Here is a 24,255-nt window from a genome sequence, read left to right as displayed (position 1 = left end):
TCCTATCACATGGCAGAATTGTTTTTTTTGTCCGAGGACAAAAGGAATGGTAAAATGTAATATTTTTGAATAAGGCTGTAATGTGGAAAAAGGGAAGGGGTCTGAATACTTTCCGAGTGCATTACTTTGGAGCAGAGCCTACAGTATGGGCCCTCGTAAAAAGTAGTGCACTACGCAGGGAATATGGTGCCATTTGGAAAATAGACATTGTTATATGTACAAAGTATCTTTTATAAACCGGTTGCCAACAGTGAGAGTTCTTGGGTTTCAAAACTGAGAATGAGCTTGAAATGAGATTGAAGAATGTGGTCTAACTAAGACCAAGGTTGTCTGTTTCCTAGCTACTGTGCATTGTCCAAAAAGCCCTCTATGCCAAAGGGTACTACATAAGGAAAAGAAAACAATTTTGAGATGCAGCCTAATTTATATTCTCTTTTATCTGAGGATAGACATTCTGAACCATTTCTTCACTGATTTCAGTTTGTATCTACTGTATAATATTTGTGTTACTACAATAAGCTGAAGAATAGGAGTGTTTTCAGTGTGGGTTTTTGTCTTAGTAACAGTCATTCAGAGCCAATCTTTTCCTGGTCATCTCTCATAGTCCGGCAAGAAAACGAGCAGTGAACCAAGTCCTTGCGTTCATTTCACAGTTGGGAACAAATCATTTGAGAGTAAGGTAAGAAACTACAGTGGGCATGGTTTCTGTAGACAATTGTAAAGTATAATTGTAAACATCATATTCCACTCCTGTTCTTATGTTGATTCTATTATTTTCTATTATACAGCGCATTTTATTCTATATGTGTTTTCTTTAGATCCGCCATAAGACCAATGAGCCCATGTGGGAGGAAGCTTTCTCCTTCCTCATCCATAACCCCAGGAGGCAGGAGCTGGAAGTGGAGGTACTGCACACTTTACATACATTTTTCATCATACCACAACTGGTAGGTGATCTATTTGTATACATGTACTAGATATTTTTTTATGTTTTTGCTTGGGTCAAACATTGAGTTTACAGTAAGTGTATGTGAATTATAGAATATCTGATGTTAACCCTTTGTTGGCTTGCCTGTCGATGTCCAGGTGAAGGACGACAAGCACAAGTGCACCCTGGGTAATCTTACAGTCCCCTTGAGTGGTCTATTGGTGGAAGAGGACATGATGTTCACTCAGCAATTTTCCCTGAGGAACTCTGGACCCAGCTCCACACTCAAACTGAAGTTGGCACTCAGGGTAAGGATAGACAGTGCCCCAAAATGGCACCCTATTCCCTATGTAATACACTACTGTACTTTTGACCAGGGCCCATAGGGATCTACATTGTAGGAAATAGGGTGCCATTTGTGACGCAACCATATTAGACCTGCTGTCTATTTTCTTAAGTTACTTATTGAAGTGTGTAAAGAAAACGTCCTATCACAATGTACAGTACAGCGCTGTGCTCTGCTCTTCTGTATGTCAGGTTCTGTTTCTGGAGAAGCAGATGCGAGCATCGGAACAGCCCTCCTCTGTCCAAGTGAGGAAAGCCAGCGTGGTCAACCCCACCGTCCCCTCCCAGAGACTCTCCACATCGGAGTCACCTCTTCCCCCAGACACCAACCCCCCAACACCACCAATGGAGGCCGCCACCTACACCCTCCATCGCAGAGAGGAGCAGAGGGAGGAGCTGTACGCAGGCAGCCCCATCAGGAGCACCTCCATCAGGAGCACCTCCAACCTGAACACCACCATATCCAGCTCCCAGAAACACCTGCCCCACAAGGACTCCATGGCCAGCCTGGCTTCGGACATCTCCCTGCCCTTCGCCACCCTAGAGCTGCAGCAGAGGCTCAGGCAGCTGCAGAAGTAAATAACACACACGCACACAATCACTATCATGAGGTAAGGTACATGTACAGTGGCTTGCAAAAGTATTCATCCCCCTTGGCGTTTTTCCTATTTTGTTGCATTACAACCTATAATTAAAATTGATTTTTATTTGAATTTCATGTAATGGACATACACAATAGTCGAAATTGGTGAAATTAAATGTAAAAAGATTACTTGTTTTTACCGGAAAAGTGGTGAGTGCATACAGTGGGGCAAAAAAGTATTTAGTCAGCCAACAATTGTGCAAGTTCTCCCACTTAAAAAGATGAGATGCCTGTAATTTTCATCATAGGTACACTTCAACTATGACAGACAAAATGAGAGAAAAATCCAGAAAATCACATTGTAGGATTTTTAATGGATTTATTTGCAATTTATGGTGGAAAATAAGTATTTGGTCAATAACAAAAGTTGATCTCAATACTTTGTTATATACCCTTTGTTGCCATTGAAAGAGGTCAAACATTTTCTGTAAGTCTTCACTAGGTTTTCACACACTGTTGCTGGTATTTTGGCCCATTCCTCCATGCAGATCTCCTCGAGAGCAGTGATGTTTTGGGGCTGTTGCTTGGCAACATGGACTTTCAACTCCCTCCAAAGATTTTCTATGGGGTTGAGATCTGGAGACTGGCTAGGCCACTCCAGGCCCTTGAAATGCTTCTTACGAAGCCACTCCTTCATTGCATGGGCGGTGTGTTTGGGATCATTGTCATGCTGAAAGACCCAGCCACGTTTCATCTTCAATGCCCTTGCTGATGGAAGGAGGTTTTCACTCAAAATCTCACTATACATGGCCCTATTCATTCTTTCCTTTACACGGATCAGTCATCCTGGTCCCATTGCAGAAAAACAGCCCCAAAGCATGATGTTTCCACCCCCATGCTTCACAGTAGGTATGGTGTTCTTTGGATGCAATTCAGCATTCTTTGTCCTCCAAACACGACGAGTTGAGTTTTTACCAAAAAGTTCTATTTTGGTTTCATCTGACCATATGACATTCTCCCAATCTTCTTCTGGATCATCCAAATGCTCTCTAGCAAACTTCAGACGGGCCTGGACATGTACTGGCTTAAGCTCTCTCATCTTTTTAAGTGGGAGAACTTGCACAATTGGTGGCTGACTAAATACTTTTTTGCCCCACTGTATGTATTCACCCCCTTTGCTATGAAGCCCCTAAATAAGATCTGGTGCAACCAATTACCTTCAGAAGTCACATAATTAGTTAAAGAAAGTCCACCTGTGTGCAATCTAAGTGTCACATGATCTGAGTGTATATATATACACCTGTTCTGAAAGGCCCCAGAGTCTGCAACACCACTAAGCAAGTGGCACCATGAAGACCTAGGAGCTCTCCAAACAGTTCGGGGACATAGTTGTGGAGAAGTACAGATCAGCGTTGGGTCATAAATACATTTCCAAAATTTTGAACATCCCACGGAGCACCAATAAAGCCATTCTTAAAAAATGGAAAGAATGTGGCACCATAACAAACCTGCCAAGAGAGGGCCAGGCAAGGAAGGCATTAATCAGAGAGGCAACAAATTAACAATAGGTAACCCTGAACGGAGCTGCAAAGCTCCACAGCGGAGATTGGAGTATCTGTCCACTTTAAGTCGTACACTCCACAGAGCTGGGCTATATGGAAGAGTGGCCAGAAAAAAAGCCATTGCATAAAGAAAAGAATAAGCAAACACGTTTGGTGTTCACCAAAAAGCATGTGGGAGACTCCCCAAACATATGGAAGAAGGTACTCTGGTCAGATGAGACTAAAATTGAGCTTTTTGCCAATCAAGCAAAATGCTATGTCTGGCGCAAACCCAACACCTGTCATCACCCCGAGAACATCATCCCCACAATGAAGCATGGTGGTGGCAGCAGCATGCTGTGGGGATGTTTTTCATCGGCAGGGACGCTAAATGCAGGGACATTTTTGAAGGAAACCTGTTTGTCTTTGAGACTGGGATGGAGTTTCACCTTCCAGCAAGACAATGACCCAAAGCATACTGCTAAAGCAACACTTGAGTGGTTTAAGGGTAAACATTTAAATATTTTGGGATGGCCTAGTCAAAAGCCAGATCTCAATCCAATTGAGAATCTGTGGTATGACTTAAATATTGCCGTACACAAGCAGACTTTGTGGGGGTGAATTATTATTCACTCTCAGGTTCTCTTTTTTTTGTCTTGTTTGTTTCACAAGCAAAAATATTTTGCATCTTCAAAGAGGTAAGCATGTTGTGTAAATCAAATGAATCACCCCCCCCCCCCCATTTTTATTTATTTATTTTCATTCCAGGTTGTAAGGCAACAAAATAAGAAAAATGCCAAGGGGGTGAATACTTTTGCAAGCCACTCTAATCCCAAATCTGTGCGGTGTTGTGTTTTCAGTGGGTCTGCCCCTAGTCCATACCCCATGGGGGAGATTCAACTGACTGTCCGTCACAGCTCCCAGAGGAACAAGCTCATCGTGGTGGTGCATGCCTGTCGGTCAGTCAGTGGCCTCACATAACACACTAGACCAGCCACATACAGTATAGGCCAGTTTCCTGGACACAGATTAAGCCTAGTCCTGGACTAAAAAACATGCTCATTGGAGATTCTCCATCGAAAAATCCTTAGTCCCAAGACTACGCTTAATGTGTGTCCAGGAAACCGCCCGTCTGTGTTCATCTTAATTACCACATGTTCAGAATTTACTCTGTTCAGATTTCAATGTGCCTGACGGACCCCATGTATATTTTGAACTCAGAAACCTCATTGCGTTCGCCAAGGATGAATCAGATCCTTTCATTCGGATTTATCTGCTCCCTGACAAGAGCCGGACAGGCCGGAGGAAGACCGACACCATAAAGAAAACCCTGAACCCTGTGTATGATCAAACGTGAGTTCTAACTGACTGTCACTGTAGGCCACAACCATAGAATGACATATAAAACTTAGAAGTAATAGTAGCACATTGGATCTCTATGGCTACCACCTACATCATGCAACCTTTTCACAACCATCAAAATAATTCACAACGTCATCCATTGGATTCATTCATTACCCCGGTATCACTGCAGTAGGGAATCCTCACTCAGAAATAATGGAGAATCCTACAGTGTGCTTTGTTTGTCTGCAGGTTTGAGTTTAGTGTGTCCATGGTGGAGCTGCACAGGAGAACTCTGGACATCGCTGTGAAGAATGGAGGAAGTATACTGTCCAAACACAGAGGACTCCTCGGGAAGGTAGTGTATCCTCACAAAAGATAATGTGTCCCAAAATGGCACCCTATTCCCTATGAAGTGCAATGTTATCTGATTGTTGTTGACTCTACCAATGCTACTTTACTTATTATAGGTGATTGTGGATTTGAGTGGTGAGGATATATCCAAGGGCTGGACGCAATGGTAAGATGCACCTTCACCAAATTTGTGTTGTCAGCTCTGTGCTGTATTTGTGTTAACATTTGATATACATTGTATTTGGTTCAATAAACTAGGTTGTTGTTCATTCTCTGGTTGTATCTTCGGGTGTGAGCAAATTGCTATAGAAATCCTGTGTATGTATTATATTTGTTGGTCACATTTTAGTTTTAAGCCATTGCCATTTGTTGCCCCATTGGTGTCTTGTAGGTATGACCTCACTGAAGATGGCAGCCACAAAATGGTCCAGGCATAGAGAGGGACATAGGAAGACCTTCACCTCCATAATCATAAACACACATCCTACTGTTTCAACCCTAGTGACATTCAATTCAAAAAGGCTTTATAGGCATGACAAAAATCTAATTTTGTATATCCAATTGACATTCATAGAAACACACATCACTCTGCTTTCATTTAGTGTTAGCACTTATCAAAGGGGACATCATTTTAATTTTCTTACTTTTTCCCCCTTTCATTTGTGTTTTATATCATGTTGACGCATGTAGAGATACAACTTGAAGTGTCGCTGTAACGTGCTGTTCCTGCACTATTGACAGACGTCAAAGTTTCACAAAATTGTCCTGATTTTGGTTAATGTGTCATAAAGCACATTTACTGCCTTGTTTTCTAACTTGTTCAGTGTTTATACATGCATAAATGGACTAAATCGTTTTCATTGTTATTTGTTACTATTGAAGGAAATTACGTTTGAATCCTATTTGTTTTCTTTGACATTGAATGGACTGCATATCTATTGATGTGACTGTAATTCTCATCAAAAGGACAGATATTGCTACTATGGAAGTTACAAGATGTAAACAAGGATGACCAATTAATTTGTTTTATATGTTTTTGTCATGCAGTGTTATTTGGTCTTTGTTTACTTTTGCCTATTTTCTTCATGCTAACGGTAATCAATTACTCCTACAGTGATCAAAAGTCCTACCACTGGATTCACATTTGAAAAAAATATATAAAATGATTGCTCAGTATATTCTATACTGTATATTTTGAAGGATCCAGTGCAATTTAGAATTATGTTCAGATGTAGGGGTAGGTCAGGGCGGGGATATGTTCTGCTCTGGTGTACAGGAATAGTATATCTAAACAGATAAGAGTTTGAGTTTGTTTATCGTACTAAATAATTTGTAAATGAATAGAGGACCATATATGAATGGTCTCTTACACCAGACACATTATGCCATTTTTCAAAAAAAAAAAAAATTGCAACATTGTGTGAAGTTTTATTTTGTCGAATGATGACAATGTGCCATAGGCTTCTCCTGCACGTATAAGCCATGCAATGCTGTTTTTATCTTGAAACACGTTCATATTATGCATTACAAACATCTTAAATACTCTGTCAGTTATCTTTCCTGTGCCTTAACATTAAACACCTTCACACTTACTGTACAAATGTACATGAAACATTTTAAGGAATCAAGTTCTCACATTTGGAATAAGTATATTCATGGTTTGTTTTGAATAATAAAAGAGATGGTTCTCTTTAATAAAAAATAAAAAGGTTAATTTAAAATTATGTGTAATGACTAGATTTCCCTGTGAAAATTTGACTGGTCCTAAATACATTGTAAGCCTTTGAGACTTTCTATGTCTGAGATTATGTATCCTAGGTCCTTGTTTTGCTGTACATAAGCTCCATCTAGTGGTTTCTCAGACGCAACTTTAGTTGATGTTCTTTTAATTTATAATTATTTACTATTGTGTTACTTTATCATTTCAAAATAGCCAATACAAATGAGAGAGACACTAACACAATGTGTGTGTGTTTACAGATTCTATATAAAGTTGAAATAAAACTGTGAAATTGTCAAAATGATGATCACGCCCTTTTAGTGTAAGAGCTGTTAAAATAAATTGCCTGGCATTCCAGCCTGTTTTGGTGCGATTGAGTTTTGCCTGCCTGGTGACATCACCAGGCGGTAAATTAGTTATTACTCCAAAATCAATAACATAAGTAGGCTTGCTCCACACACAAAAATGCTGCTTAAATAAAGTAGGCTATACAGTCAAAGATGGTTTAGTATGAAAATACCACGCAAGCTAAGCTCATGCGCAGAAACACCTCATCGAACTGCGCTTGTCGTCCACTCAAAGGCACTGCTTCGATATAGTTACTTTTGACGAAAATGAAAACGTGTCTGTTTGTTACATTCAGGAGTTTTGGAGTAATAACATGTTCAGCTACTTACGACATTGGCTCAAATCTAGGTTGTACCTTCATACATCGAAAAACTAACGCCCTCCTCACTATGGCTTTAGACCCCAATGCAGACCTACCCAGCCCTTCAAACCCCACTTATGGGGGGCACTGATAATGGGGTGGCTTACTGTGAGGGCCCACTTTAGCAAGTGTTGACGTTATTATTACCCTGCTCCAGGTGCCCAGGTTCCCTGAGCTGTTGCGGGTAACCACAAGCAATATAGTTCATGGGCGGCCAGTAACCGTAAGTAATCCCCAAGCTAAATAGTTGAAATATCTGTCGATGTGCCCTTGAGCAAGGAACTTAACCCTAATTGCATCTGTAAATCGCTCTGGATAAGAGAGTCTGCTAAATGACTAAAACGTAAACTCAGGAAGAATTGTTCACTTCTCTCATTGACTTTCCAACCCCTGGTCTGTCGAGTCTGCTTCGGATGTCGGGCACCAAGGTATATAAGATGGTGGATGAATGAAGATAGTACACTCAGACTGTTTACCATTTGGACAAAAAAATAAAAAAGGATCTGTTCCGGGTTATTTAAGGGGGTGGCTCTCCCATAGACACCAATGCAACTGGGTCTCTGGTCTTCTTAGATCATTGACTTCTATTAAAATGAGGGAGTGGGATGTCTCGCCTCCTCTTCTGTCTCTGGAGACTTCACAACAGTGTGTCACGTGGCTCTGGACGTTGTCAAATCAACATTTGCGCGGGGAAGCTGCGAATATAATAAGAAAATAGATGATTTATAAGAACGGCATACGACATTGGTATGTCTTTAACATAAACGTAGCTTGTGGTTTATGATATGCTGATGTACTCTACATTTCTTTTTGTCCATAAAACGGAAACACGAAGCAAATTCGGTTTGTTAGCGAACATTGTTATTCAGTTTTAACGAGATATTTTACTTCTTATTTCACAGTACTGGCTAAACATGTCTAAGCGAGAGGCATTTTTAGGCTCCATCTGCAAAGACAATGTGGGGGAATTTCTCATTTTCACTAAACTCCATGTGAGTAACATTAGCTACAATGTCGTTTTTGCAAAACTTCAAATAGGAATAAGAGTGGTTCCCAAGCTTTATAATAATAAATAAACAGCCAGGCTTTCAACTTACTCTTAAGTGGTAATAGTAGAATGCACTAGTTGCAATTTCGAAATTGGGTATCTAGTGTATGCTCAAAATGAGTATTGTCTACCATTCCTTATGCTCGTCTATCTATTTGAGAGCCTTGCCTCTGACCCGGTTGGCTGCAATGTTACCACAGAAGGACACGGCTGAGCCCTTTGACCTGGATGAGGTCCTGCAGGAGCTGCCAAAGGGCCAGAGAGAGGCACTGTGGGCCCGACTAGTCACACTACTTTGTGACCAGCTGGCAGCCTTCGCACCAGAGCACTGGGATGCTGGCTTAGAGGAGGACGAGCAGGACAATGACATGGAGGTGGTGTCCCCAGACCGGGTGAGTAAAGTTGTCACAATACTACATTTAAGGGATACAGTCCTAATGTTGGAAAAAAAATGCGTTATGTTGTCACCTAAAGTCAATTGTTTGTTTTTCCCAAGCTATAGTGCACACTATTTGACATAAAGAAGGTTCGACCAAAGAGTTTAGTCTGCCTTGTTTTTCTGCCATGGAGAATCGTAGTCTCATGACAATTCCACATCCTGACCACTCTCTCTCTTCTATATTTTTCCACACTGGGCTTGACAACAATTGTTTTATTCTTGCTCTGACTTAATCTCCTACATCTGATGTCAGCGTTCAGTCGTCTGCTATTCCTTGATTGAGAGGTGGTGATCTATTTTGTTATTTAGACACACACCATGTCTGTCCTTGAGGGAGTGACTCTAGTGGTCACAGCTTCTGTGGATGTCATTGAGGATGGCGACACCTACACTTCTCTCTTAGAGTGTGGCAACATATTAAATGGTGAGTTTTTTTTATTTGATTTTTTTAGTATGAACTCTATCCTTGTTTTATAGTAATAAGAATAAATGATTTAATTTCTATAGTGTTTTTTTTTTTTTTTAGTATAGAAAGAATCTCAAAGCGTTTGAAAATACATGTTTTACGGAGACTGGTTAACACGACTCACATGGTCAGTGAGGGAGAGCTGACACACTGGTCTGGACAGGAGGCCTTTGTAGATGCAGTATTTATGCAGAGTTGTACTTATTCCTGGCTGAGCTTTGGCGGCGTTCGGGGGCTGTGTGGCTGTCCATGTGTGTGTTTGAGTGAGAAAGACACAGAGGAGAACCAATCAGTCTGGAAAGGCTCTTTTGATGTTGTCAGCATGGTGTCGATAACTGCTTTTTTACTGAAGTCAGGAGGACTTTGAGTTAGGTGTCGGCCAGACTATTTTAAGTACCCCAACCCTTCAGTCTGTCTCTGTCCAACAACCCCAGGTGTCCTGCCTTACCTTCCTGCCTCTGAGATGCCTCTGCGGCAGGCTATCCACGGTCTCTGCGAGGCTTGGTGGAAGAAAGGCCTCCTTGGTAAAGAAGAGCTGGGCCGCACAGCCTTCCTTGGAAGCCTGGAGAAGACCCTCATACTGAAGAAACCAGTACGTACCCTTTAGCACCAACATGGCCTATTGTTGCTTCTCTGTTTTGCTCTCTGGCAGTCGTCCTTTTTCTCTAGCGAGCTTTCTTTCAGTTATTCTGGTGAGAAATAGAAAATTATAGGCTACCAGGGTTTTTTCTGGTGTGTGTGATGCGGGTGCGGGTGTGGCTATGGATGTGTCCAATGATGTGGTCTCCGACCGGACATTTTAGAGGCCCTCCTGTTGGCCCGTAATGACAAAATTGTTTCAAAGCTAATTTCCTGTAATTCTACACATTTGGCCGTGTGGTGGAGATAAAAATGTTGCAATTTTGAGGCTCATTTCCTGCAGTTCTACACATTTTGCCATGGGTTATGCTGTCTAAGTGACAAACATTATACCAAAATCAATTGGAGCCACATGCCATGACCAAAATACTCCTGAATGCATAATTTTGGGAATTTGTTTCTCTCTGACTGTCTAGCTTTTATTTTGATGATTGTTAGTTATCAACAGTGATCTTATTTAAAAAATAATATATATATATATATATATAATGTTCATTATCTTTTCTAAATACACTACATTACCAAAAGTATGTGGACACCTGCTCATTGAACATCTAATTCCAAAATCATGGGCATTAATATGGAGTTGCTCCCCCTTTGCTGCTATAACAGCCTCCACTCTTCTGGGAAGGCTTTCCACTAGATGTTGGAACGTTTCTGTGGGGACTTGCTTCCGTTCAGCCACGAGCATTAGTGAGGTCTGGGACTGATGTTAGGCGATTAGGCCTGGCTCGCAGTCGGCATTCCAATTCATCCCAAGGGTGTTCAATGGGGTTGAGGTCAGGGCTCTGTGCAGGCCAGTTTGGGAAAGGGCTTTCCCCTAACGTTTGCCACAAAGTTGGAAGCACAGAATTGTCTGGAATGTCATTGTATGCTGTAACATTAAGATTCCCCTACATTGGAACTAAGGGGCCTAGTTCGAACCACGAAAAACAGCCCCAGACCATATCCTCCTCCACCAAACGTTATAGTTGGCACTATGCGTTGGGGCAGCTAGCGTTCTCCTGGCATCCATCAAACCCAGATTTGCCTGTCAGACTGCCAGATGGTGAAGTGTGATTCATCACTCCAGAGAAAGTGTTTCCACTGCTCCAGAGTCCAATGGCAGTTAACTTTACACCGCTCCAGCTGACACTTGGGATTGTGCTTGGTGATCTTAGGCTTGTGTGTGGCTGCTTCCAGAGGCAATTTGGACATGGGTGGCCCTAAAAAAACCCCACTTAGGCAGCCCACCCAAGAGTTTTCTATGCAGGAAAAATCCTGGGTATATGTTTACATATTTACTTTTTTTATTTTTCTTCCATGTGCTTGCTTTTTATCTTGTGCGCCCTATCTGATTGTCTCTCCTCCTCCTCTGTGTTTTGTGAAGCCCCCTATATCCCTAATCATCTCCATAAGGAGCCTGAGTCAAAAATATTTTTTTCTCTCCTCTCCCTGGTCTCAACAACAGACGAGTGCTCTCTAATCACCCGGTACTCTCATTCAGGGATCAACTGAATAATTAGTTTGAAAGACATTATGTGCTCTTCATTGTATCTCTGTCAGAACTGAAGTCTTCTTCTACACTAGTGTATCAGAGAGGTGGCTGTTTGCGTTGGAGTGATTTTATGATTTGTGATCCTCTTGTTTCTGACCTAGTGAGATGGATTCCTTGCAGGCAGTATCTGCATTTTAGGCTGTTCTCCAGTATTGGTCTCTGGTTATCTGGGGGAAGAATATCTCTGTACTAACCTTTTGTCTCATCTTGGTCCCTTTTGGCGTCGGCATTGACCCGTTTTTGTATTTGGTTTGCTGAATGTTGTCGCTGCGTTGTGTGCACGTTCTCAGGGGGCTGAGATCCAACGGCTTTGGGGTTTCCATGAAGTGCTGTTCACTGTGGACTTTGCGTCGGAGTGCAGCAAGGAGCTGATGGATCTGCTGCTACAGTGCTTCCTCAGTGTCAATCACATTAAAAACGAAGATGTAAGTATGTCTTATTATTGGGGGGGGGTGGTGGTGTGTCAGAACTGTTTTTTTTAAATACTTAAAAATGGGTTGAATTTCAAATATTTTCTCTGCCCGTTTGAGCTTGCCTAGCTTAATAAACCCAAAAACTGCAAACCCTGACCACCTGGAACTCCAGACAAAAGAAAAAGCTGAACGTTTTTATATATATTTTTTTCCCACGTATTTGAAACCCGGGTCTGGTGTGTGTGTGAGATCTTATGCTATGCTATCATGCTCACATTGTCGTTCCGATAACATGACTTTCGTTGACAGGGGAAGCGTCTGATGGTCTTCCTCTTTAGCTGGAATGTCAACTTCATCCGGATGATCCATGGAACCATCAAAAACCAGCTACCTTACTTTGCAAAGTAAGTGTTTGCATTTGTAGTTTCCTATTAAGGTACTAAGTGTCCTTGTTATAATGTCTGGGAGGTTGGGGGTTCGATCCCCGGTCGAGTCATACCAAAGACTCAACAAAAATGGGACCCGATGCCTTTCAGCTTGGCACTCAGTATTTAGGGTAAGGCCCCATGACAGACTTAGTATCCTGTCCAGGAGGTGTACTTGCACATCAAGCTGCCTCCCGCTACAGAAACAGGAGATGGGACGTTCTGGCTCTGTCAAGGTTTACTTATTCAAAAGTAGCTGTCAGGAGGCAATGGTTTTCTCCTATTCAATTCATGATGATATACCTGTTTTTTGACTGCTTGGTTGAACTCTGTTGATTTTTTTCCCAGGCCCCAAACTGAACACATAGCTGAGATCTACTGCCGGGCCTGGAAGAAGGCTTCTGGGGTCTGTCTGGAGCAGATAGAGAGCACGTGCATCCAGGACTTCATGCAGCACGCTGTACTCCTGCACAGGACCTCACCCGTCCATGCCAAAGTCAGACAGGTGGGTGCCGTGAACATTTCACTTAGTGTGTTTCAAACATATTTCTCACTCTGTCTGCTTCAGAAATAATAATTCATTTTTTTTTTTTTACATATCGATACTTGGAGTCAAATATCAATATAATATTGTAACTGTATTGATTACATTTAAAAAATATATATATATTTTTTATCATTAATATAAGGAAAAGTAGTACTTCAACAACACACATTTCCTGTATTTATTTTCTATTTTTTCATAACAAGACTAAGGCTTTAGCATCATATCAGCAAACCTCCAGCTGGCTTACTTTACTACAAAGTCTACATATTCACTGCAATGGTTGACGTTTATTTTATGTGTGTGACTTTAACTCTCATCTGTGTAGATACTGAGCTACTTTCACAAACGGAAGGGCCGCCATGGGTTGGATGAGATGCTTTACAGACTCTATAAGCCCATTCTCTGGAGAGCGCTAAGCGTACAGTCAAATTTTCCTTGATACACGTACTCTCTTTATTTCTGGATAGTGTTTTTTGTTGTTGTTGAACTAATGAAGGAGTCTTCTCTCTATAATTGCAGGCTGCCAATTCTGAAGTCCGGGCCAATGCCACTCTGCTCTTCACCGAGGCCTTCCCTATCAACAATCCTAGCCAGAGCAGTGAGAAGATGGACGAGACCATCCAGAAACAACTGGACACGCTGGTCGTAAGTCCAATGTATTATGACGTTGAATTTCAAAGTGGTCGTTTTATGTTTGTGAATCCCTGAAATGCCATAAGTTGAGCAACTATGCGGCAGATAGTCTAGCAGTGAAGCGCGTTGGGCCAGTAACCGAAAGATTGCTGGTACGAATCCCCAAGCTGACTAAGATGAAAAATCTGTCTGTGCCTTTGAGCAAGGCACTTAACCCTGAAGTCAGTCTGGATAAGAGCGTCTGCTAAATGACTTAAATGTAAATATAACAATTTGGAATTATGAAACACAGAATGTTTCTGTGTGGATTTAAATGGTTTAAACAGTTCAAGTGTAGTGAGTCTATTTTATCAGCATGTGTACAGTGTGTTCCTGTTTAATAAGTGATGTCTGCTTAATATTCGAAAGCTCTCACCTGTTTGTTCCTGTGTGTGTTTGTAACATGTCAGTGCCTGCTAGAGGACCCTCAGCCCCTGGTGCGCTCCACAGCCACCCTCGGGGTCTGTAAGATCCTGGCCAAGTGCTGGGAGGTCATCCCCCCCACTGTCATCACCGACTTCCTCAAGAAGCTTGTGGTAGAGCTGGCCAATGATACCACCTCCCCCGATGTCCGCTGCTCCGTCTTCAAGGTGAGTTACCACAGTATTGAATACAATAAAACACTGCATATATTAGAACATTATGGCTATGTCCAAAATGGCACCCTATTCCCTGTATAGTGCACTAATTGGACAGGTCTTTAAGGCTCTGGTCAAAAGCAGTGCCCTGTATAGGGAATAGGGTGCCATTTGGGATGCAGACCTATATGAACTCTGACCCCCCTCGAGTCATCACTGCGGTTCTGTGTTGTTATTATGGATTACAATTAATCTTCTCTCCAGTGTTTGACCATCGTTCTGGACAATGGCCACAGTCACCCGTTGCTGGAGCAGCTGCTGCCAGCTCTGAAGAACAGCCTCCATGACACCTCAGAGAAAGTACGCGTGGCCTTCCTCAACATGCTGCTCAAGATCAAAGCAGTGCGAGCCGCCAAGGTAAAAATACCGCTTGCGTGTATTTCTGTTTTGTGCAAAACCACAACGTATTACCTAACAAAAAGACAACAATGACGATATTCAAAGTACAACTATACATTATACTAAATGTATATTTCTTCATTGTTGTCATTTTGTCAGGAAATACACTGTAGTTATTTCTGTTTGTGTTGGGAGAAAGGTTTTTGATTCCCCGCTTATCTTAGTGGTACTGTCAGACATTATATGCTCACCCTGCCGTACCCCTCCTCTCTCCAGTTCTGGAAGGTGTCCTCCATGGAACACCTGCTAGCCCGTCTGGCCGTCGACTCGCAGCCTGTCTCCAAGCGCATCGTCAACCTCCTCTTCAATTCCTTCTTCCCCGTCAACCAATCAGTGGAGGTGTGGTGCGAGCGCTGCGTCACTCTGATTCAGATGAACCCCAAGGCAGCTAGGACTTTCTACCAGTATGCACACATCTACACAGCCCCCACTAACATAGGTGAGTTTTGCCTGCAGTTACAGTATGTAGCGCCTGTCAGCATATGTGGGATTTAAAGGGATAGTTTGACATTTTTCCAGTCATTGCACTAACACTAGTTAACAATCGCTCCAGAAACGACCTTCAACTTCCTTCAAACTGCAAGCATAGATATACAAATGGTACCCATGTGTTAATCCGATTCTGGGTAAATAGAGAACAAACAAAAAAAGGGGGCTTCATTGCCAAACTCACGAACTATCCATTTAAATCGCTCGTTAATCTGTTGACAGTACTGACCTGTCTAAGGTCTTTATTCCCCCTAGATCCTATTCAAACTACGTATCTAGCTAGCAGATGTTATGCGAGTCATTTGAAGTTGTTAGAAATCCCTGAACGAAAGTCTGTTTGACTGTACCGCTTGTGTCCCAGTCAAGCTGATGCTGATAATCCGCCGGTGTTTGAACGCCTGCATCCAGACTGAAGACCTGAATGAGACCAAATCAAACGAGGAGAACACAAGTGTAAGACTGATTTTTGTAGCACTGAATGTCAGCTCACTTACAAGACTAAGGAAATTGTCGTTTGTCAATGGAATACATCTACGATAATCAAGATTTTTTTCCATCATTCAATTTGTAATATAAAATGAGTACATCCCACCCCTTCAGCTAAATGCCTCTGCTCATTCCTTTCGTACCCCATCACATAACCCAACGTATAATCTTGTTTTACTCAATTGTTTGGAAATGTAGTTCTAAACAAACACTTTCCAGCTTCAAGACATGGTAAAAACTATCATTTTGATCGGTCTCTCTGGTGTACTGGATTGTCAGTCCTTGCATCCGTAGCTCTGTCTATGAATTTAAGTGTTTACTTGTCTCCAGCATAGAAAGCTAGTATGAGGGTTTGCGCTCAGGCTAGAATGAATAGTGGCCGGTGCGAGAGAGAGCATTTCCTTAGAGTTCAGTAGTTCTCGAACCGTGAGAAAGAAACAAGGAGGCTGATGTGCTACAATATACTTCATTGAATGCCATGCTCAAAAGGTAAGTGCAAAAAAAATTAAATAGGCATTTTGTATTCTTTCGAGCATGGTATTTATTTAAGCATATTTTGGCATCCCAGCCTCATTGGTGTTTTCCTATTTGTGGTTTGAGGGCAAGTACCTACTGGACTCTATATTTCTCCAGCCCCATTGCTCAGTAGTTTACCACAACAAGTTGCACGGTGACCGCTTTGTTGTATTTAAAATCTCAGATTTAAAACAAAGTTCCTTGCAGGTTCTGGAGCATGTCCTGTCGGTCAAGGACACGGCGTCCATGGCCAGTCTGCTAGAGGTGGTGGTGATCTTGTGGAGGAGCATCCGGAAAGCCCTAGAGCTCAACAAGGACGCCCTCCAGTACACCACTGCCAAGTTTGGCTCCGTTGTGCCCAAGTACTTCAATGTCTTCCAGGTGTGAGATGGACTGGAGTTTACCCTGTGGCAGTCACAACTTCGGTTGTGTCCCAATAATCTCTCCTAAGTGAACTCTTGTTCACTTCCCTTCATAGATTTGAAAGGAAATGACTGGTTTATGGAAATGCCCTCTAGCCCATGCCAACACCAGTCCAATGCTTTTAAATGTGTGGGGAGTAGTGAACGAGTTCGCACTTAAAGGAAGAAGGTAAGATTATTGGTACGCACCCCAGATATCTTCCCCATCATTTAAGATGTCCTCACCTTTTTTCTCTCTTTCAGGAGGAGCGTTCCACAGTTCCCCTCATCCAACTGGCCTCCCTACTGCCCCCAGCTTCTGTCCCCACTTTCAGGTCTGTGGGGGTCCTGCTAACTTGTCGTCCTTTTTGGCCTCTTCAGGCTCTCTCTGTGTCTGTCTGTGTTAACCCTGTCTCTCTGGTCCCTGTGTTCCAGCTGTGGGGTGCTGTCCAGGCTGAAGAGGCTGGAGGCGGGGGCCAAGGTGTCCCAGTACAGTCAGATCATCGAGTGCCTGTGTAGCTGGGGCCAGGCTGCACACGTCCTGGAGCTCATCACAGACTGGCTCACTGATGCCTTACCCACCCCTGCTGTAAGCAACACGCACAGAGGTTGTGTCACAAATGGCACCCTATTCTCTATATTTTGACCTACTTTTGACCAGGGTACATAGGTTCTCTGGTCTAAAGTAGTGCACTATATAGGGAAAGGGTGCCATTTGAGATACAGGCACAGATGAATAGGGATGCCTCAGCGAGACCCTCTGCGGCTCCTTGGGATATTTTATTAGGCATTGTAATGCAGAAAGGAGGGATGCATCTACATAGTAATACATCTTACTAACTTTACTTTATTCTGAGTAAACAAAGAGGTTTGTCTTCAAAAACAATTGCCTTAATGCTCTTTATAGTAGTGTACTGAGATGTAATCATGACATCGTTGGACATTACCCCACCTCTCTGCTCCCCCTTGTCCTCAGGGCAAAGGGAACACCAGTCGGAAAGTGCACATCCAGGAGACGGTGGAGGCCAAGCCAGACCTGGGGCTAGATTACCTGGAGTACCTGGTCAGTCGTACCTCCACGCGGGACTGCATCCTGCACTTCAGGCAGGGCCAGCTCAAACAGCTGCACAAAGCCCTCGGGGCCTGGAAGGTAGAGTAGATAATATAATTACACAGTTGTATAGATTGGTTATATGTGCGGTGAGTGGGTATGAACAGAGGTGGTACCCTGTGTCATGTTTTCCTTCTCAGTCAGTGCTGTTATGCCATCTGAGCTCTTCTGAGGCCCAGGCAGATGTCCCCAGAGCAGAAACGGCACTAAGAGCATTTGCCCTTCACGCACGTCTCAGTGCCCATCTACAGCACAAAGTGAGTCCCATTGCTTACATGCCTCCGCTTTGGAACCAATCTGTGTACAGTATTGCCCATGATAAACTGACTTATTATGCTAACAATAAATAGATAACTTTATAAGACTAATGTGCATCTGTTTTTTATTTTTATTACTACCCTTAAAGCTACTACTACTTTGCGTGTTGAAGCTATCAATTGTCCCATTAGCAGCCAATCATATTAGCAGACTTTTATTTAATTTCAAACATCACATCTCTAGTCAAGTATAGGCTACTAACAATATCAGCTAAATGTCCTCGATAAGTGTCAGTTTGAGCAGTGTGCTGTAGGTACTTTGGTTTATCGTCCCAGATCTAATAGAAACTATTTCAAATCAAATTTATTTATATAGCCCTTCATACATCAGCTGATATCTCAAAGTGCTGTACAGAAACCCAGCCTAAAACCCCAAACAGCAAGCAATGCAGGTGTAGAAGCACGGTGGCTAGGAAAAACTCCCTAGAAAGGCCAAAACCTAGGAAGAAACCAGGCTATGTGGGGTGGGCCAGTCCTCTTCTGGCTGTGCCGGGTGGCAATTATAACAGAACATGTTCAAATGTTCATTAATTTTTTATTTTTTTTTACCTTTATTTAACCAGGTTTAACCAGTCAGTTAAGAACAAATTCTTATTTTCAATGACGGCCTTGGAACAGTGGGTTAACTGCCTGTTCAGGGGCAGAACGACAGAATTGTACCTTGCCAGCTCTGGGATTTGAACTTGCAACCTTTCGGTTACTAGTTCAACGCTCTAACCACTAGGCTACCCTGCTGCCCCATGGTCAAATAATAATAAGGCAGAACAGTTGAAACTGGAGCAGCAGCACGGCCAGGTGGACTGGGGACAGCAAGGAGTCATCATGTCAGGTAGTCCTGGGGCATGGTCCTAGGGCTCAGGTCCTCCGAGAGAGAGAAAGAAAGAGAAGGAGAGAATTAGAGAACGCACACTTAGATTCACACAGGACACCGAATAAGACAGGAGAAGTACTCCAGATATAACAAACGGACCCTAGCCCCCCGACACATAAACTACTGCAGCATAAATACTGGAGGCTGAGACAGGATATATATTTGGGATATAACCACTGGTCTGTGCAGTGTTTTGGCTATAACCACCTTTTATAACCACCTGGGCTTGCTATAACCACCGTGACTTGCTTTCCCAGTTCTCGGAGGGGAGGGATTTCCTTGTCCCTGTGGAGAACACGGCAGCGTGGGTGGCAGAGAGGGTGCTGCCCTTCCTGGTCGGCCCCAGTGAGGGAGGGGTCACTGAGCAGCAGCGGGACCTTGCCCGTCAGGTAGTGGAGGTACGTGTGACCCTCTGGATAGGGAGGCCGGTATCAATCACAGGACAGGGTTTACACTATCATTTTGTACAGAAGACCTAAGCGTTAATTCTGTGTGCAGTACTCCGCGGTACCTCAGAGGTGTCAAACTCAATTCCCGGAGGGCCGTATGTCTGCCGGTTGTGTTATTTTCTTTCAATTTGTGTCGTACTAAGACCTAGACAGCCAGGCGTTGGGAACTCATAACTAATCAATTACCTTAATTGATCATTCAAGGCAGGAGCAAAAAACAAAACAGGAGATACTCGGGCCTTCCAGGAATTGGGTTTGACACCCGTGCTTTACCTGTAGACAGAGGGAACATGGATCAAATCAAATGTATTTAGTTAACCAAATTGTGACAACTGCTGATGTAAAAAGGGGTTATCTGGAAACCTTAACACATGAGTAATATAGCATTAGACTTTTATCAAATATCAGACGTAAAAGAATAGCCGTAGAATATAGTTATGTGTATTACGCTGCTACAGTATTAGCCAGGACATTAGGCCCTAGTAATGTACGAGCAGCTTTATGGTATTATGGTCAGTAGATCAATTCTTGTCATGGATCTCTCCTATGCTGTCAGTTTATGAACAGACTGAGGGTTCATCCTAAATTGCACCCTATTCCGTGCACTACTTTTGACCAGAGCCCTATAGGTCTTGGTCAAAAGTAATGCACTACATAGGGAATAAGGTGCCATTTGGGACGCCACCTTAGTCTGTTTTATAGATTGTTATTCAGCTCTGGTCCACACTCTCACGTGTCAGCTCTCCGTTGTATGCCTCTCACTCACAGAGAGCAAGATGGACTCATTTATTCTTTGAAATGGGCTTCTATAGTTATTTCTTCCATTACTCTCTCAAGTGTGTCACCCAGAGGCTGCTGCTGTGATCAGATATTGAAAATAAACCCCTCATTTATCTTAATACCCACTTCTGTTGCTTCCACTAACTCTAGAGCTCCAGCACCAACACTTGAGATTAAGATACTATGGTATGGTGGCTTATTCAATGCGTCGTTTTCAGGACAAATTAGCACAAAAATATAATTTTGAATTCATGATTTTTTTGTATTGTACCATAATATAGTTTGTTTAGTTGGTCTTTTGGCATTATTCCAGGTTCTTAAAAACAGTTGAGTTTTATAAATTCTGAATTACTATGCTGATACAATAAAAAAAACATCAGTAATTTTTCTGTCCCTCTTTGTGGAGTGACAAGGTTGCTCTAACGTTACGGTGATGTTTGGCAGTGTTTACTGACGGTGAGCAGAGATGTGATCCGGGTGGGCCTTGGGGACGAGAAGTTCAAAGGGCAGATCCTTCACCTGTGCTCCATCGTGCTCCTCTCTGGTGAGTATATCTATACTTAAAATATACTACTATAGAGACCTACAGAATCTGTAAATCAACATTTCTATAAGGCACATTTAAGAACCCTAGATTCTATAGAATAGTTGTTGACTGGACTAGGCCACTCATTTCATTGTGTCTGTGAGGAAATTTGATGTGTGTGTGTGTGTTTTTATTGTGTTCTCAGAGAAGGGCTACCTGTGTGTTCCTCTGCTGCTCTTTGTGCTGACGGAGGTGGCGGAGAACTACGTCCCCGAGAACCAGGACAACCAGTCCTCCATCATCCTCACCGTTGTCACCAACGTCTTCCAGAAGATCCTGGAGGTCATGGCTCGCTGCCTGAGGAAGGACCCTGAGGAGGGCCAGGAGGTGAGGATGATGGCTTACGTCCCAAATGCCTTGATGGTTTGAGTGTCAATCAAAAGCACACACGTAGATCATTTAGAGGTAGTCTCTTCAGTCACACTTTAAATGGCTGTCTATAAATAATGCCTATTTGGCCCAACAACAGAAGCAGCTCTGGGGCCATATGTATCAATCTTCTCAGAGGACGTTTTTCAGTTACTGTACCACCAACAAAATGTTGCTCTCCCCAGTGTACCCCTGACTCTGATACGCTATAGATAGTTATGTCCACGTTCAGCTTTCAAATGTGAATAGATGACTTAAGGTTGTTTCTCTCCCCTGGCTCTTGTAGCTGTGGCACTTGGCTGTTACCGCTCTAGGAGACTTCCTCCAGGTGGTTCAGGCTTGGTCGGGCATCGGCTCCAACCCCCTAAACGGGGTGTTTTCAACCGTCTGTGCAGCCACCCTTGCAGCGACCCAACACTCCCTGCAAAAGGCAACAAAGATGGCTGATACACTATTTTCCAAGATAGAAAATGTGATTCCAAATGTTGATAGGTTGCGAATAAAGAACATGGAACTGAAAACTGTTCCATCTTAGATGTCACATCCTCAAGAGGTCACAACACCAGAGACGGTCCAGGATTTGCCTCCTCTCTCAAGCATCTTGTTGAACGTCCTCCTCAAATCGCCCCCGGTCACAAGGTAAACAACCAACTACACTCCCAAGTGTTTTGCTGCTTTCTATTACTATTCACACTGACCCCGGCACGGTTTGGATTCCTTTTTTTTGTGATAAATGTTTTTACAGATTATTTTTTTCTCACACACAAAAAGGATATTTTTTTTTCTCACACACAAAAAGGAACAGACACCAAACAGTCAACCCCACACGGTGTCGTACAAAGAGCTCCAGCAATGGAATATATACTGTACTTTTTTCCTCCATTGGTGTTTCTAATCCGTGGCCTCTTCTCTTTTTCAGAGCCTTTCTGGCAGAGATCATCTCAACTGTCGACTCTGAGGTCATTGATGGTCTGACCGGATTGGCAGCAGTTCTTCACATTCTGGCAGTTGTCAGACAGAGTGAGTAAAATAAGTTGCAATAAATAGAATTTCTCGAGTTTAAGAAAAGAAAGAATGATTTCACATTCATGAATACTTTCTAACAGGGCGTGGCTAAAAGTTTTTAGCTGTTAAACTGGGAGTTTTGCCAGTGTGGAGCAGAACGCGTGCCATTATCCACTGTTCTCGGGCCTGAGCCGGTTGCTTATGCCCAGGTTTAATTGAAATTAATGCCAGAAGCTCAGTATCCAGTGTAGCTGGCCTGTAATGATTGTGCCTGTCTTTGTTCCAGCTGGGAGGTTTAAGGCAGATCTGAAGAGTACAGCCGTGTCCGTCCAAAGACAGCTTCAAAAACATTACGCTGTCACGGCTGAGGACGAAGGACACATCCAGAGGTGACTATATTAATGAATGGTGTAAGGTCTGTCCCAAATGGCATCCTGTAGTGCACTACTTTTGACCAAGACCCATTTGGCTCTGCTACCTTTTGTATGTTTTTAAGAATGAAGTATTTTTGAGTTGTTAGCTAGCTGTTATGGCATTTTACCCTAAATGTTAAGGAAACGTGCTCGTAAGTTGGGAATTGTAAGATGGCAGATTCCAAGAACACAGGATGAGATGTTACTATCCTTTGTGCAAGCACTTCCAAGAGTTAATTTCACCACGCTCACTGTTCATTTGGGGAGCACATCGTCAGTAGTGTACCTTTGGTTCCTAGGGTGTTTCGGCCTTTCACACTATACTCCCTCCCCAAAGGCGGCCAGCGACAGGGTGATCAATCCTACGATTGCGTCCCATTCCCAATTAGTCATAGGAGTTGCCTTGTTGTTGATAGCCAACATCCCATGGGACTATACTGAGTTGTTAGCTAGCTGTTATGTCATTTTACCCTAAATGTTAAGGAAACGTGCTCGTAAGTTGGGAATTGTAGGATGGCAAGTTATATTTTAAAAATATAATAGACCTAATAGCAACCACAAAATGACATTACATTATTTATTTGTGTACCCCTTTTCCAGGGTAATCTACGAATCCGCTATCAACACTTTGAATGAGATTCTGATGCCATGCTCATGAGGGGGCAAGAGAACCTCATTTACACATTTAACATTTATTAATTGTTTCTTTGTTGCCAGTGTCAGCTATTCCTCTGTTCTGTTGTTTCTAAGCTCTTCTATTCTGTGTGATCATGGTGTATGCAGCATGACTTGTATTTGCGCTTTGGAATTATGTATTGCGTCCGTATACTCTATGCTGCATAAACTGAACTGTGTGTAACATTGCTAAGTAACTGCTAAAAATACATTTGAAATGTGAGTTTCAACCGTGTCTTTGGATTCTCTCTCATGGCCTCCACAAATCACTTACACTGCCACATGTTTTAGTTTAACTTATAGTACACATTTGCACTATTTTTATTGAAGGAAATATAGTTTGTTTAGTTATGCTCCACCACTGGCAGAGAAGGTTAGTTTCTGTGGCTAAGGAGGAAAGACAAGAATGAAGAACTAAAGACCAGCTGCAAGGGATGACAGGCAGACGTCCCTGCCACTGCTCCGCCACCAGGAGACGTACCGGGATAAGGAGAGTAACATTGAGGAGTGGTGGTCCCTGGGTGATGACCCTCTAGCTGGTTTACAGGCACTGCTGGAGGTGCGACAGACAGAGATGCCCAGCAGAAGGTTACCACCTATCTACCTGTATAAAGTATGTATATCATATTGTAGTGAATAGAGGGTAGCCCCGACTGGGACTAGAACCCATCAACTGTCAAGCCAACACCTTAACTGTTGTGCCAAGAGGTCCGAACTGCTTGATGAAGTTGCAAGGTGTTGTGCTAAGGTTGCTACAATATGCACTTGTTTGAACAATTTATTGATGGAAATGTAGTTAGTATGCTTTTAGTTATGTTCTATCCAACACAAACACTCCAGACATTTCAATGCATGTATGAACTCTGTATAAACTTGAGTAGCCATGCTATATTATGGTATTTTAAAATTATTCTGCCACTGTTTATACAGCCTTACGATAAACAAATATATTAACTTGTTTATTGAGATGCTGAGTCCAACTATAAATGAGCTCATTTACTTTACTGTTAGTGCACTACTTTTTACCAGGACCTATAGGGCTC

At 42.7% G+C, this 24,255-nt stretch overlaps 2 protein-coding genes across 3 annotated transcripts in view; both read left to right on the top strand.

Annotated features, from left to right (window-relative positions):
• Positions 1-7,089, top strand: part of LOC135522604 (extended synaptotagmin-2-like) — a 37,448-nt gene extending 30,359 nt beyond the window's left edge. Inside the window, exons 14-22 of the mRNA XM_064949029.1 lie at positions 605-679; positions 819-905; positions 1,087-1,236; positions 1,466-1,848; positions 4,258-4,356; positions 4,619-4,750; positions 4,991-5,096; positions 5,209-5,258; positions 5,484-7,089. Coding sequence (XP_064805101.1) covers positions 605-679; positions 819-905; positions 1,087-1,236; positions 1,466-1,848; positions 4,258-4,356; positions 4,619-4,750; positions 4,991-5,096; positions 5,209-5,258; positions 5,484-5,529 — 1,128 coding nt within the window. The 3' untranslated portion in view covers positions 5,530-7,089. The remainder of the gene's footprint in view (positions 1-604; positions 680-818; positions 906-1,086; positions 1,237-1,465; positions 1,849-4,257; positions 4,357-4,618; positions 4,751-4,990; positions 5,097-5,208; positions 5,259-5,483) is intronic.
• Positions 7,090-8,103: 1,014 nt separating this feature from the next.
• LOC135522603 (condensin-2 complex subunit G2-like) lies at positions 8,104-23,436 on the top strand. Of its 2 annotated transcripts, XM_064949027.1 has the most exons (27): positions 8,104-8,268; positions 8,424-8,513; positions 8,770-8,961; positions 9,318-9,432; positions 9,909-10,066; positions 11,941-12,075; positions 12,373-12,467; positions 12,837-12,993; positions 13,361-13,453; positions 13,555-13,680; positions 14,118-14,297; positions 14,550-14,702; positions 14,961-15,183; positions 15,595-15,686; positions 16,443-16,616; positions 16,901-16,971; positions 17,072-17,225; positions 17,613-17,786; positions 17,888-18,004; positions 19,193-19,333; positions 20,609-20,708; positions 20,896-21,077; positions 21,406-21,549; positions 21,655-21,758; positions 22,039-22,139; positions 22,411-22,513; positions 23,138-23,436. In XM_064949027.1, the coding sequence occupies exons 2-27, from the start codon at positions 8,436-8,438 to the stop codon at positions 23,193-23,195; spliced, it is 3,420 nt and encodes a 1,139-aa protein (XP_064805099.1). In that variant the 5' UTR covers positions 8,104-8,268; positions 8,424-8,435; the 3' UTR covers positions 23,196-23,436. The 2 variants fall into 2 exon arrangements, with proteins under 2 accessions (XP_064805099.1, XP_064805100.1); XM_064949028.1 differs by lacking the exon at positions 13,361-13,453.
• The last annotated feature ends 819 nt before the right edge of the window (positions 23,437-24,255 follow it).

This window comes from Oncorhynchus masou, chromosome 30 (genome assembly GCF_036934945.1).
Source record: "Oncorhynchus masou masou isolate Uvic2021 chromosome 30, UVic_Omas_1.1, whole genome shotgun sequence".
In the NCBI taxonomy this organism is placed as follows: Eukaryota; Metazoa; Chordata; class Actinopteri; order Salmoniformes; family Salmonidae; genus Oncorhynchus; species Oncorhynchus masou.
The sequence above is the reverse complement of the archived record's forward strand: the minus strand, read 5'-3'. Positions and strand labels throughout refer to the sequence as shown.